This window comes from Carcharhinus amblyrhynchos, chromosome 9 (genome assembly GCF_965287045.1).
Source record: "Carcharhinus amblyrhynchos chromosome 9, sCarAmb.v2.hapA, whole genome shotgun sequence".
In the NCBI taxonomy this organism is placed as follows: domain Eukaryota; kingdom Metazoa; phylum Chordata; class Chondrichthyes; order Carcharhiniformes; family Carcharhinidae; genus Carcharhinus; species Carcharhinus amblyrhynchos.
This window is the reverse complement of record NC_137332.1, coordinates 31,397,419-31,412,883: the sequence shown is the minus strand read 5'-3', so window position 1 is coordinate 31,412,883 and position 15,465 is coordinate 31,397,419. Positions and strand designations below refer to the sequence as shown.

General features: G+C 40.3%; 1 protein-coding gene across 2 annotated transcripts in view; it reads left to right on the top strand.

The window, feature by feature from the left end:
• rnf220a (ring finger protein 220a) overlaps positions 1–15,465 on the top strand; it is a 470,498-nt gene that overhangs the window by 322,329 nt on the left and 132,704 nt on the right. Inside the window, exons 5-6 of one of the 2 annotated variants that reach the window (XM_080195392.1) lie at positions 4,205–4,300; positions 12,730–12,772. In XM_080195392.1, the coding sequence (XP_080051518.1) occupies positions 4,205–4,300; positions 12,730–12,772 (139 nt within the window). Of the gene's footprint in view, positions 1–4,204; positions 4,301–12,333; positions 12,570–12,729; positions 12,773–15,465 lie in introns of those variants that run through there. The other variant, XM_080195391.1, reaches the window with a different exon arrangement.

Here is a 15,465-nt window from a genome sequence, read left to right as displayed (position 1 = left end):
TCACCACAGCACCAAACTGTTCAAATTAAAATTGCAATCATTGTAAAACTAGAATTGAATTAATTCTTCATATCAAGGGCTATATTTGGCTTTAATATGGTTGCTGCCAAGATTTATGAAAATATTCCAGCAAAGGTTTGTAATTACAAAGTTATAATGTTTCCTGTTCATTTCAAGTTGTTGAGAGTTGCATTGATTTTCTCTTTAAGTCCAACTTTCATTACCAGAGTATGTATTTAAATAAAAAATTTTGTCTGCCCTGTAGATTACTCAACACTGTGCATTTTCCTCCATTTGGTTGCCAATCTTTTCATAATATACTACTAATGCCCTTTGCATCATCCAGCAGGATGTATGATTTATGGGAGGGGTGGTCGCAAGTTACTGGATGGAAGAGGTTGTTATTGTCCAGCATTCTACACAGCTGAGAAATGAAGGTCATCCAAAGTGAAGCGTGCAAGTTCAAGCCACAGGCAACACCTGGGACTTAAGCACGTGACCCAGTTGGGAGCAAAACTCTTAACTACGTATTCATATATGTCAGTCATTAATGAACAATCTACACTCTGTGCCCATCACTAAAATATCTAATTCTCTGGTGTCAGATTGAGTTGTGTATGCCTCGTGAACACCTGATATTGGACATGATGGAGAGGATTTAAAGGCCAAACCAGCTTCTGAATATTTATGGTGTTTTGCAGTTGGTATCACGATGGGATAAGTGATCCAGGATTAATATTTTACCACTAGATGAAAGCACTACATTTAGTGTATGTCTTATTTTAATTACAAGGCAGGTACTAAAGACAACAAGTTGCAGCTATTAAAAAAAAAATTGCGCTCACTGTATCTTCACTTTGACTCTTTCAGTCCAGTTTCAAGATTTTGAGTGTTCTGCTTTGGAGTGAGCGAACACTATTAATTCCTACAGTATTCCACTGGGGCACCACCCATCAGCTAAGTATTCATCTAGCTGAGCACCACAACTGGCAACTCCAACTGTTGGCTCCCATGAAAAATGGAATGTGTTTTACAGCATTGGGTGATTGATAGTGTCTCATTTCTGCATTTCAGTTGAAAATAACAATATTTATTGTTAAAAAAGTAAAATGTTGAAACTGTAACTGCTTCCTCTCTGTCATCTTCAAATAATTAATTATCCACCCGGCAAGCCCATGACTGTTTGGCATTAAAAAATCTATTATTTGTGACTGCCCTATAATACACTATAGCTTGGGAAGGACAATATTATTTGGCATCAGTGGCTCTGCACTCCCACTTACGCATGCAAGGGAGGTGTTTGGAAGTGAGCAGCTCCACAGTATTTAAGAATAGTTTATTAAGCTGAACTGTAAGCTGTATGTAGAAGAGGGCTTGAGATTGACATGTTTGGGATTAATTCGGCCCTACATTTTTCAGAGGTCGTCTCCATGGATCTCAGAGGCTGCGAAATAAATGGGTCTTGCTTTAGCAGCTGGCCAGAAGTATGAAACCAATACATAATGTTTAATTCCACTGTCTGCATAGGGAGAACACAGATTATTCAGTTCTTTGGTTAATACTGGAATGAGCTTCTACTTGACTAGAACTGTTGTGCTGTATTAATCATTTGACCCCCATTTAGAATAAAAGGTTTTGGAAGGGAAAAGAGAATAATTTACATTACAAAAATACTGCCTCAGTACATCCTGGACATCAGACTAACCATAGGACAAGAGAAGAAGGAAATGATAAATCAGAGGTTAAAGAAGAAGTCTCACTGACGACACGTCTTTTATGAATTAAACATTTACAAAGAATTAGGATTCCCCTTAGCATTCTTCCTATTTTCCCTGTTGTTCCTGCTTATTAAAATATGTACATATATTTTTGTTTAATTAGTGAGAGTTCCCTGTCTCACGGGGGTTGGGGGACAACATTTGACAAGGAGCAGCAGTTGGGTATGATGACTGCACAAGAAATTAACTATCGGCCAAAGTGGATTGATATGTTTGGTGAATCCTGGGTTACGGAGTAAACCTCTGATGTTGTTAATTCAGCTCCATCACACTGTCGGATTTAATACCTCCTCTGTACTAGTTTACCCTTATGATGCCATCATCATTTAAAACAGAATCGTGGATAAATTGATGGGAGAAATAACCAATCAATACTAATTGCAGCTCTTACAAATAATTAATTTTCTTCGATGGTAGATTGCCAGCATGTTACCTTTGAATATTAGATGCAGAGTTGTGCCAATTCTATTGCCCACATGTGGCGAAGGAAACTAATTTTTTCAAGGATTAATGGGTGGGAAGTGATGATTAAAAATTGTTGGGAAGAATACATCCTGTGTAGCCAGTGGACATGCCTGAGTTACTGACTCCCTGATATCACAATGGTTTTATGTGAATGATCAGGAGCAGAATGACAAGAGTGATTCTAACACTCGGTGCTATGTAATGAGGATGGACTGACAGAATCTGCCTTGTTGATGTCGGGGAGAAAAAAAGATATGGTGTGATCCGGGTTTTTAAAGTGCTGCAAGGTAGGGATAACGTGGATGCAAGCAGGTTATTTAACTTAAAATTTGATTGTACGACAAGAGCACACAAGTACAAAATTGACAAGCCTCAAGCAAGACTAGAGATTAGAAAAATTGCTTTTTCCCCATGGAGTTGTAGATACGTAGAGCAGATTTTTATCAAAAGTAGTTAACATTAATTTGATTAAATCCTTTAAAAAGACTAGGACAAAATATCTAATTATCAAAGGGGTTGAATTTACAAGAATATGTATGCGATCAGATAATAACACTTGCAAGATTGGCTCATGTTTTCTTGGGACCAAAGCAACAGATCAGGGCTTAAGAATTGTAGATGGATTTTCTGAAGTTTTGCTCCCAAGTCTTTGGACTAAAATAGAGGTTACGTAGAATCTCCTTATCATGGAAATGCTCTTGAATTATTCTTTGCCTCTCACATCAGATTGAACAATCGAGGAAGAATGCATAGCTGTACAAGTCGTTTCTGGTCCATTGGATAGAGTGGGCTTTTAATGGAACATGTGGGCTTTTCTCATTTCATATATGCTTCTTGTCTTTATTAGAATTCTCATCCTAAGTGCCTTATTGATAAATAGAAGACTTCCGCTGGAATGCTGTTACCTCATTTATGTTAACATAATTTGCATACACCCAACAAGTTTGTTTCTTTTATGACGCTGGCCCAAGCCAAGGTTTTCAACATTATTGCCGAGTTGCTGTTACTCTATTAACAAGTACAGCTGATTTATTTCAATGTACAATGCAACAGTTGTTCATATTCTGAGTGCCTGGTACATTAAATTTCAACTGAGGGAAGTTGGAAACCCTCAGTCCTTTCTTGAGAAACCATAACTATTTCAGTTTAGTTTCAGTATAGGTGATAAAGCTAATTAAAATATGAAGGCGTGCTTTTACTAAAGGTGCTAAATAAATATATATAGAATATATATTTAAATACAATAAGTTATTGTTATACTTAATGGAGTGGCAAACCAAAGGGATGTATGACTACTCTCTTCAGGAAGTTTTACATTGCTTCTCACTGAATTCAACTTGCACTTCGGCTCCCAAGGTTTGTCCTACAATTTGATCATCATGACAATGCAGCAACTGCTTTGTGGAAATTCTGAGCTAACAGTGTAAGCACACGAGCAGTTGAACATTTTATAACCCATTCAGGCTATAGAAAGACATTTTTAAGGTTCACGAACTCTCTGCTGTGACCCAGAATTGCACGATGTGAATTTGCCCCCATGAGTTTCCGGCACTATCAGTAAGAAGATAAGTAGAATGGAGAAACTAAATTATGTAGACTAGAGGGTAAACTAGTTATGTAAAGGATAGCAAAGCATGTATGTTACTCTGGCATTTTAACTGAGAACCTGAGGACATCTGTGATGATTGGGCTTGCAATGTTTCTTGTGAACACCCTGAGAAGTGTTGGAAGGAAATAAAGAGGAATGGCTTTGAGGAAGAGGAATAGATACCCAGCACAAGTCTTTGAGTTGGTTGTGCTCTGATCCACTGCCAAACTTCTGTGGACCTTGTTGCATCAATGTCTGTGCTCTTTTAACAATTTGAATGGTAATCCTATTTCAACAAAATTAATGTTTTCCAATGTCTGACGGTGGATTTTGCAAATGATGGATGTTGTTTTTCTTCTCTCTTTCTTTGCAGTCTGTTCTGCTATCAGCACCAATTAAAAGGGAAGGGGAGTCTCCTACAGCGTCGCCTCTCTCTGCAGATGACACTCATCATTCAGATAGATACCAGGTGGGATTGGGGGAAGAATGGTGTCCATTGACTGTTGCAAGAACCCAGGTGTAAAGTGATTCTTATACATATCCCTGCAGTGTCTCAACTATTTTAATTCTTTTAAAGGGGGCAGTGATGTCAAGATTAGGAATCTTTTCAAAACGAACCTCATTAACAGAACTGAATTTGTATTAAGTGTGCCACCAATAGGATTTACTGTACAACTATTTAAATGGGAAATCTCATCGGTAAGACCCATTTTAAATAAGAACATTAAGTGCTGAGATCCCTTTTAAAAATCCAATACAATGAGTATTGACAAAAGTAAAAAGTGATTCTGGAGTGAGTACGCAATGTGACCGTGATGTACCATACAATTATTATTTTTCCAAAAAAATCAAAATAATGTGGTTTGTCTTGAAATGTTGCATAAATATTGTTGTGTTCGTCAAACAACATCTTTGAAAGAAGTCATTTCCTACCACTGGTGACAAGTGATTTGTTTGTCATTAAATCAGTCCGAAGGATATTTTCTTACACTTTCAAGAGCTTTTACCGAAAAATGGTAGGTCGTTAAATAATGACAAGCGTACTTTTGTGATAGAATTCCATTATTTGATAAATGCATCCTGGTAAAAAATGTTTGTGGAACTGTTAATAATGCCATCTCTTCCAAAAAAAACGGAACAACTCAACTTTCAAGTTTTGTGAGCTCTAGGCAAAGGGCATCATGTTATCAGCTTCAGTTGCTTGTTTGATCTTTACTTTTGATGGTAGCCTTTACAGAGTTGTGCCTGCGAGAGCATAAGCACGAAGGATCACAGATTCACTCTGTGAAAAAAGTCGCTGGATGAGGATTGGACAGTTCCATGGAATCATTAATTTTCATACCTCAGCATGACGTGCCTTGGCACAGTTGGAAATGAATTTGTCCCCACGATTCTACAAAATCACAAGAGGCATAGAAAGGTTGGATAGTCACAGGCTTTTTCTCAGGATGGAAGTGTCAATTACAAGGGGCACAGGTTCAAGGTGAGAGGGAGAAAGTATAAGGGAGCTGTGCGGGGCATGTTTTTCAAGCCGAGAGTGGTCAGTGCCTGGAACACACTGCCCAGAGGAGGTAATAGAAGCAGGCACATCAGCAACATTTAACAGGCATTTGAAAGGGTACATGAGTAGGGAGGGAATAGAGAGATACAGACCAAGTAAGGGCACTAAGGACTTGTTTTTAGTTCAGTTGGTGCATGACTGGCATGGGCTTGGAGCACCAAAGAGCCTGTTCCTGTGCTGTACTTTTCTTTGTTCTTTAATTCCACTTCTCATTAGATTATCAGTTTGGCTGTGCCATCATAGGCAAGGGTTGGGGTAAAGTAGCATCTACTACTTTAAGCACCCTGTGCCATTTTGAACCGTGGTCGACTGGTTAACCTGATAGCAACATGGAAGAGTTGGGAATGGGTTCTCTTGGTCATCCCCAGTGGGAGAAAAATAAAGGGTGTTTGCAGTCCAAGAAAAACTCTTTTAACTGAGGAAGTGTAGGAATGCTGACACATATCACACTTGTGATTTTTTTTCTACCCAACAAGACAGTGAAAAAAAAGGTTATCCTAATAAAGGCATTATGGAAAAGCCCAGCTGAGCTAAAACAAAAATCCCCAGAAGCTTAAGAAGATTGGATGAATAAAATATAATTAAACCAAAATGCTTTAACACTTCAGACAGCAAATAACCAAAGTTTTCCTGTTTTTTAATTACAGTATGAAACAAAAATTTAATTGTTTCTTTTCCAATTTCTCTCCCTCTAACCCAAAGGCTATGTAGCTGTTCCTAGGGCATCGATAGCGCTCACAGAAATATAGAAGCTAAGAGCAGGAGGAGACCATTTGGCCTTTCAAACTTGCGCCACCATTCATCACGATCATGGCTGATCATCTAACTCAATAGCCTAATCCTGCTTTCTCCCCATAACCTTTGATCTCATTCCCCCCAAGTGCTATATCTAGCTGCCTCTTGAATGCATTCAATGTTTTTCCATCAACTACTTCCTGTGGTAATGAATTCCACAGGCTCCATTATCTTGAACATTTGTTAACTTGGGTGGTGAATTTCAGCAAGTTATTCAATCACAGGGACCATCATTGTCACATCTGATCTGTTCTCAACTGGAGAGTACATGCATCAACTTGGATAATATCTTTCCTAGGTAAAAACAATAGCATTTGGCACAAATAATGATGATAATAAAGTGATTATTTTGGTGAAAGCAGAAACTATTCTACATGTCTAACTTTAGCATGTCTACAAAATAATGAACCAAGTACAGAATAATCAGATCTTTACCATCAAATAAAACTGAGAAAATAAAGTGCCTCAATGTTTGAGGCTGGAATGTCACTAAAATAATGTTAATTTTCCTGTTTTTGGGAAGTAATGATTGTAATGGTAAATTTAACATTGCTCATTCTTTGCATTACAGGTTTTGAGTAAATGTTTAGTCTCTACCTTTTGTGTACAGATATATTTGCTCTTGTGCATGTCATGAACGCTTTTAAAAGAAATGAACTCAATGTGGCTAAGAAATGTTTTTCTCCATTTTTGCTGTGTCTGATTTGTGCAAAAAAACCCTGTGTTTATGAGTCTCCAATGCCGCTGAGATATGCACAAGGCTATAAGCTTACATTGTTCTGTACATTGTGTGTACATCAGATCAAATGTTTTAGGCAAAGGTTGGTAGCACCAAAGCTAAGAAATCCTCAAAATGCCTACATGTGACCCAACCAAGACTCATCCCGTCTACCAGCACACACATTGCAAAGCTTCCTGTTGCTTCTCAGTTGAACACCAGTTTGATAAATTATGTGCAGCTGAGTGAAAAGAATCCCTATCCTACATATCTACCTCTTCATATGAATGGTCTGGTCTGGTTGGTTAATTATCCGCTGCCCTGAAACCTGCCTGGTTTAGCATCAATCTTACTATGGATGCTCAAGGATCTAATTCGGTTTCAAATTTTCATTGCTGGGCATATTATCTGGGGGATAGCTCAACGCCAAAGGGATCTCACCACGCAGCCACCTTGACCCCAAAGCGACCCTATTACCCTTGCAATACAATCATGAACTACAAAGAACAGTTAATATATGAATCATAGAATCCCTACAGTGCAGAAGGAGGCCATTTGGTCCATGAGGTCTGGACCGACCACAATCCCACATAGTTTATTCCTATAACCCCTCATATTTACCCTGCTAATCCTCCCGATACTAGGGTTAATTTAGCATGGCCAATCAACCTAACCTGCACATCTTTGGACTGTGAAAGGAAACTGGAGAATCTGGTGGAAACCCATGCAGACACCGGGAGAATGTGCAAATTCCGCACAGACAGTGACCCATGACTGGAATTGAACCTGGGTCCCTAGCGCTGTAAGGCAGCAGTGCTAACCACTGTGCCACCGTGCCTTCCCACATGAAGTATAACTTTGCATTCTAAGTAACGTGATCTTGAAAAAGTGTGTTTTCATTTATTTCTGTATGATTGCTCTTGCCTTCTTCCATTATTCTAAATTTGAAAATATTAATAATGTCTTAATGGGGAATCCTTTTACTTTGCTTTTATTGATGAAGATGATGTTACAGAAAACATGTGTTGGAATGCAATATAAATGTACAACACAAGTAATAGATTTAATGAACGCTTATATTCATTACTGGAACTACACCTTTGGCGAGATTACATTATGTTATAAAACTATACAGAATGTTACATATATTGTTAATGGAGAAAAGAAAACTGGAGCGATAATTCTATTCCACAACAATCAACAAATGAAGAGGGCACTGCAGAGTTCTTCCTTAGGTTGAACCCTGTTTGTGGACCAGTTTTCTTGGAAATCCATTCCTTAGTTTTTGAGATATGTTATTTATAGACAAAGAGACTAACAAATGGGGCAAAAATGGGTGGGGGGGTGCAGGGGGGGAATTAATTGGCAAAAGACTTGATGGAAATGAGAAATTGTTACATGGTAAGTAGTTGTTGTAATATTTCAGAAAGCCAGCTGGCAAAGGATAGAACTGGAATCAATCTTCAGACTGTTTTCTAAGCATTTATTTACATGCACCTCATAACCCAATAACAAGCGCTTCAATATGTTCCTTTTTCTAGGTACACAAGTTAATGGTCACTGCTTGCTTACCATTAATTACAATTAATATACAATCAAGTTGTGATTTGGAATGCATTGTTTGAAAGGATTGCGGAAGCAGATTCAACAATGGCTTTCAAAAGGGAACTGGACATAGGACAGGGGGTAGACCTGGAAAGAAATAGAATTGAAAGGCTTTTGGGGAGAAGCAGGGGAGTGGATTCATGGATAGCTCCTTTGAAGACCATAGAGTCTTGGATTGCACAATGCAGAAAAGGCCGTTTGGCCCATCAAGTCTATAACAATCACTAAAATCACTCTAATCCCATTTCCAGCACTTATCCCATATCCTTGAATGTTGTAGTGTTCCAAGTGTTGATCCAAGTACTCTTTAAAGGTGTAAGGTTTTTGACCTCCACTACCTTCCTAGAGATCCAAATTCCCACCACCTTCTGAATGAAAACACATTTTCTCAAATCCTCTCTGAATCTCCTGCCCCTTACCCTAAAACTATGCCCCCTTGTGATTGATTCCTCAATCAAAAGGAAAGCTGCTTCCTATTTACCCTGCCCATACTCCCCCATCATCTTATACACTTCAATCATGTCCCCTCTCAGCCTTCTCTGGTTCAAAGAAAACCATCCTAACCTATCTAGTCTCTCCTTATAGCTCAAATGCTCCCACAACATCCTGATGAACCTCCTCTGTACTTCCTCTAGTTCCACCACATCCTTCCTATAGTGTGGTGACCAGAACTGCACACAGTACTCCAGCTGTGGCCTAACCAACGCTCTGTACAACTTCGACATAACCTGCAGAGAAATGTGAGGTAATTCACTTTGGTAGGAATAACAGATGTGTTGAGTATAGGGCTAACGGGAAGACTTTGAATAGTGTGGAGGAGCAGAGGGATCTAGGTGTATGTGTACATAGATCCCTGAAAGTTGGGAATCAAGTAGATAAGGTTGTTAAGAAGGCATACAGTGTCTTGGCGTTTATTGGTAGGGGGATTGAATTTAGGAGTCGTAGCGTTATGTTGCAACTGTACACAACTCTGGTGTGGCCGCACTTGGAGTACTGTGTGCAGTTCTGGTCCCCACATTACAGGAAGGATGTGGAGGCTTTGGAGAGGGTGCAGAGGAGGTTTACCAGGATGTTGCCTGGTATGGAGGGGAGATCCTATGAGGAGAGGCTGAGGGATTTGGGGTTGTTTTCGCTGGAAAGAAGGCGGCTAAGAGGGGATCTTATTGAAGCATATAAGATGATTAGAGGTTTAGATAGGGTGGATAGTGATAGCCTTTTTCCTCTGATGGAAAAATCTAGCACGAGGGGTCATGGCTTTAAACTAAGGGGGGGTAGTTATAGGACAGATGTCAGGGGTAGGTTCTTTACCCAGAGGGTGGTGAGGGATTGGAATGCCCTGCCTGCTGCAGTTGTAAATGCGCCTAGTTTGGGGGTGTTTAAGAGGTCTGTGGACAGGTTTATGGACGAAAAGGGATTGGTTTAGGTTAGTGGGTCGTTGTTTTTTTTTTAACTGGTTGGCGCAACATTGTGGGCCGAAGGGCCTGTTCTGCGCTGTAATGTTCTATGTTCTATGTTCTTTGCCCTTATGCTCTCTACCACGACTGATGAAGGCAAGTGTTCCATATGCCCTTTTAGCTATCCTATTCATGTGCCCTGCTTACTTCAGGGACCTGTGAATAATTGACCTAAGATCTCTCTATTCCACTGAACTTCCTAGTGTCCTGACATTCATTAAATAGACCAGGCACAGGTATAATGGGCTGAATGGCCTCCTTTGGTCCAGTATGCTCTATGATGCTCTTCCTACACAGAGGAAAACAAAACCTTGCATCCATGAACTAATTGGTGTTTGAGTATCTCAGCAAGTGAATTATTGGATCCTCACCTCTTCTAATTATAAATAGTTTAGATAATTGACATTCTCCTGCAGTTGATGAAAATGTGTGTTTTACTGGGTTGTGCTATCATTAACCTCTCTCACACAGAAGGAACAGAACGTCTAAGGATCTTCTGTCCATGAGGCTCTCTTTCAGCTGTTGTTTTCTGTCTTACTTGTGTTTGCTTTTAACGTCTTTTTTTCCCCTTTAGGCTGTTCCAACACGAGGTACTGAATATGTGAGCATGTATGTTAAAATGTTCACTGTCAGGGATGAAAGTAATTACCCGCAGCACAGTTGTTATTAAGAAGTCTTAACATCTTCTCAGAGCAACTTGAGATGGCCGATAAATGTGGTCTTGCCAATATTTTGAGAACAAAAGGACACTGATGTTTACGGGTATTCTCCCTCTGCAACAATGCTGCTGAATTTATGATTTTACAGATATACCTGCAAACCAGTGTGGAGTAATTTTTGCTGGATAGTATATAGCATGCAAAGCTATTCCCACTGTTGGACTACTGGTGTTGTGAAGTGATTATCCTTCAACTTACAGGGAATGATAAGTAGCTGTAACCTGTGTTGAACATAGCATCATCACAACCTCGCGCACTTCTTGGAATGCCTACCCACAAAATGATAAATTAACAAAATCAATGTGGTATATGCTGCGATCAAACATGATTTAGAAAACTGTTACAGTCCACTGGAGCAGTGTGTAACATCATCTAAACTTCATCTGAATTTCCTCGATTGAATCTTGTAATTTACTCAGATTAATATTAGTCTGCGTGAAAAAAAATTGAAAACTAGTTCATCTATCTTTCCATTTAAAAAAAAGTCACATCGTTTTAAAAGCTACTTAATGCCCACTGACAAATCTGAGCCATCCTTAGATTTTTTTTAACAAGTTCCAGTGAATAGGTTTAAAGTTTCAAATTTTACTTATTAGCATCACAAGTAGGCTTACATTAACACTGCAATGAAGTTACTGTGAAAATCCCCTAGTCGCCACACTCCAGCACCTGTTTGGGTACACTGAGGGAGAATTTAGTGTGGCCAATGCACCTAACCAGCACCATCTTTTGGACGGTGGGAGGAAACCAGAGCATCTGGAGGAAACTCACGCAAGCTCGGGGAGAATGTGCAAACTCTGCACAGACAGTGACCCAGGCCGGGAATCAAACCCGGGTCCCTGGCTGTGTATGAGGCAGCAATGCTAACCGCTGTGCCACCCGAGTATCAGCGCACTGAAGAATTTTCAAATCAAGGCACTCCTTTTAAAATAAAAAAAGTTCAGGCAGTATTCATTCTCCCCCCCCAACTTATTTCTAAAGCTGATCAACAAAGCTGATTTTGTTGTTTTCGATGCAGGAAAATATTTTGAATCAATACTGGCAGAATGATTTGACAAAGAAATGATGTGGTGGCCAAAATCAGCCACCCATTGAGAGAGAGAGACAGAGAGGGTTTCCAATAGCAGAGACTGTGTGACTACAGACAGTGCATGGAAAGCATTGTTCATTCTCCCCCCACAACTCCCCCCCCCCCCCCCCCCCAATTATTCCTAAAGCTGATCAACATTTGATTTTGTTGTATGAATGATTTGACGAAGAAATGAGCTGGTGGCCAGAATCAGCCACCCATTGAAAGAGAGAGAGAGAGAGGTTTCCAAAAGCAGAGAGACTGTGTGAGCACAGACAGTGCATGGAAAGCAGTGTTCGTCCCCCCCCCCACTTATTTCTAAAGCTGATCAACATTTGATTTTGTTGTATGAATGATTTCAGGAAGAAATGATGTGGTGGCCAGAATCAGCCACCCATTGAAAGAGAGAGGGGGGTTTCTAAAAGCAGAGAAACTGCGTGAGCACAGACAGTGCATGGAAAGCTCAGCACTTGTGCGCTTCAGTGCTAGTTTGCTGCCACCTATGGGCCAGGGGGCGCAGGCGCGGCTCTGGTACTTTGCACTTTCACCTTTCGCTCTCGCTCCCTCCCCCGGTCACGTGACCCGGCTGTTTCCCAAGGCCTGCTGTAAGCTCAGCAAGATGCCGCCTCTTCTTGGTTTGAATCTGGTGACATCCTCTGCGTCCCTGTGATCTGCCCCGATCGGATTCATGAAGGTGCACAGTTGCCCAGGCGCTACATTCATGCCCAGCAATATTGACAGGCCATCCCACTTTAATCCTGCTATGGAGCCAGCAGTAATGGAGGAGGACACACAGCAGTCCAATGGCAAGGAGGAAGTAGGTTTTGTTTACATCCTGCACAGTCTTGGGGCAATGAGAGAAATCCACTGCAATCTGTCTGCTCCAGGCACATTTTTCACACATCTTCAAACAGAATCTGACAGTCTAAGTGCCTCTTGTTTATTTTTCACCTTTCTTTTTCTGTTTCCCTTTTTAGACATTTTTGCGAGTAAGGTCCAACAGGCAAGCAAGGCTGAATGGTAAGGTTATGTTGACTGATAACACAACTTTTTAAGATATTGATTTTGGAAAGGGAGGTGGGGGGGCGGATATGGGAATTAAAGTGACGTCATTTGAAAAAAATCCTAATATTTGTTTCATGCTCCTGAACTTTCTGTTAGAGTGCCTCGTAAACAAACTTATTGTTGAGTTGGGGTAACTTTTTGTTTATTTGGTCTGAGTGGGAGGAAATGATGCCTAAGATGCTGCAGTCAGCACTGCTTGTGAGTATGACTGCTTCTCAACGCTGTACTGTTCTTATATTTACTTTTATTTGTAGTTTTGTTATTTTTAAACATACATTCAGAAAACAAAAACTTCTTTCATAGTACCTTTTAACATATTGAAATGTCCCAAGGTGCTTCACTGGTGTCATTAGGGCCAATGATCGCAAGTTTGGCCAAAGGGTGGTGAGGTTTTAGGGGGTGAATTCTGAAAAATCATAACATTTCTTTATAATTGTTGCTCATCATTAATATCTACAAAATAAAGGTACCATCATCAAACACTCAGGTCGTCATGGTCACTGCAAACTCACAGTGCATACTTCAAAATTGCCAAAACAACACCTTGGCTATTATAGAATGATATCAGTGATATCTTTTCTGGGAGTGAGAAACAGTTATAAGCTCATTGGTTTTGCTATATGAGCCTGTTGATTGGATCACTGCTTTATAATCATTCACAGCCACACAGACTCTTTTGTAACTTTCTGATGTCGCTCTTACAATTGGCTGCTTTAACAAGTGAATGAGGCTATGTGTACCGTTCACTCTGAGCAGAATGACCAACCTTAGAATCTTAAATTCTCAGCCTGTGCTTGCGCATGCATCATGAATTCAAATCTGTGTGTACACCTGCTCCTATCGTGACCTGAATCGGTGTTCATTCCCACCCATGTTACTATCTGAGTTGGTACCCACCCCTCCAGGCCCCTGTCATTATCTGGGTCAGTGGCTGTCCTCGACCCCTGTCATGACCTGGGTTGTCATCTGCTGTCCACCCCAGTCACCGGCGGGGGTGCCCCCCCCCCCCCCGCCATTTTTGGTGCATCCCTTTGGTCTGCAAAGACAGGAGTCAGTGCCCCTCCTCACCAACTTTGCTGCTACAATTTAATTGTTATTTTGTTTTATTGGCCTCCAACCTTTGTGGCCACTAACCTGGGAGCAAAGCGAGAAACACGAAAGAAGTTTGCCCTATTCTTTCATTTACTATTTCTATCCAATTTTAAATTTTTCATAATGAATGTTATGGTTCGATGTGCAGAGAATAAGATACCTAGATATGAACAGAAAACAATTCATCGAATGTTTGAAGCAGCCGCGTAAACTATGAACTAAGTTGGAGCTATTGAAATCAAAGAAAATATCATAGAATCCCTACAGGAATTCGGCTATTCTGGTCTGCACCTCCCTCCCCCGTATTATTTCCCACGGCTAATCTACTTAATTTACACATTTTTGGACACTAAAAGGCAAGTTAGTATCCCCAATCCACTTACCTGCACATCTTTGGATTGTGGGAGGAAACTGGAGCACCTGGAGGAAACCCATGCAGATGTGGAGAGAATGTGTAAACTCCACACAAGACAGACACCCAAGGCCAGAATGGAACCCAGATCCCTGGTGTGAGGCAGCAGTGCTAACCACTGTGCCACCGTGCCGTCCAAATGTTTTTTATTTGATTTATTATTGTCACATGTATTGGTGTACAGTGAAAAGTATGTTTCTTGCGCAGTATACCTAAAGAGAAACATGAGCAGTTTATATACATTTGTTCTTCAATTTTCCCTGTCAAGATTTTGAGTAGTGAAGTGGCTGAAGTGTTAACAGTGCAGCCCATTGGACACGTTGTGATTGATACTGAGAATTAAAGTGAAGAGCCACATGAAAGGAAAAGTGATGCACAAAATCTTCCTGCCAGCTAGAATAATGTCAATTACTTGACATGATGGCCTGAATGGTCTTTCCTGTGCTGTAAATCTTTCCACGTTTACTCCACTGAAACAAACAACGAAAGCAGTTTTGTCTATGGAGAAAGAATAAAAAATTGATAGATTGGCCCATTTGGGTGACACTTAGTTGTAAACATGACAGCTCTGATTCACACCGTTTGCTATGACGTACAGGATTCTGCAAGATGCTTTCATCTAGTTAATGTCCATATTGAATGATTATTAATAATTAAGCTTCACGTTCTTCCAGCAACAGTCTGTAGTTGGCTATTGGATATGATTCAGTCTGTCTGTCATATTTAATTTATATATTTCCATCATGATCTTTAATTCTCCCCAGTCGTGTTTGTGAAACTGCTACATTTTGAACTGGCAAAAGTTAAGAACAATTTGGATTAAATCCACATCTGAACAAATCTCAAATTCCAGGTGTTGCTTTTTTTTTGTTTCATTCATATGCATTTTTTCGTTCCTTCGTAGAGTACTGGAATTGGGGAACACCACCCACAACACTCTCTCTGTCTCTTCTCCCACCTCTCTTTCTAACCCCCAACCTCCTCCTCATGAGTTCATCACAGCAGTCAGTTTGTAGGTAGTGTACCCATATTACTTAAATGTCCTGCATTACTCAAAGAATGAAGTGGTACAGGGAACTGTGAGCTGTTGTGGGAATTTGCTGTCACCCAGCAGTTCAGTCCTTGGAAGAGTGTAAGAGAGAGG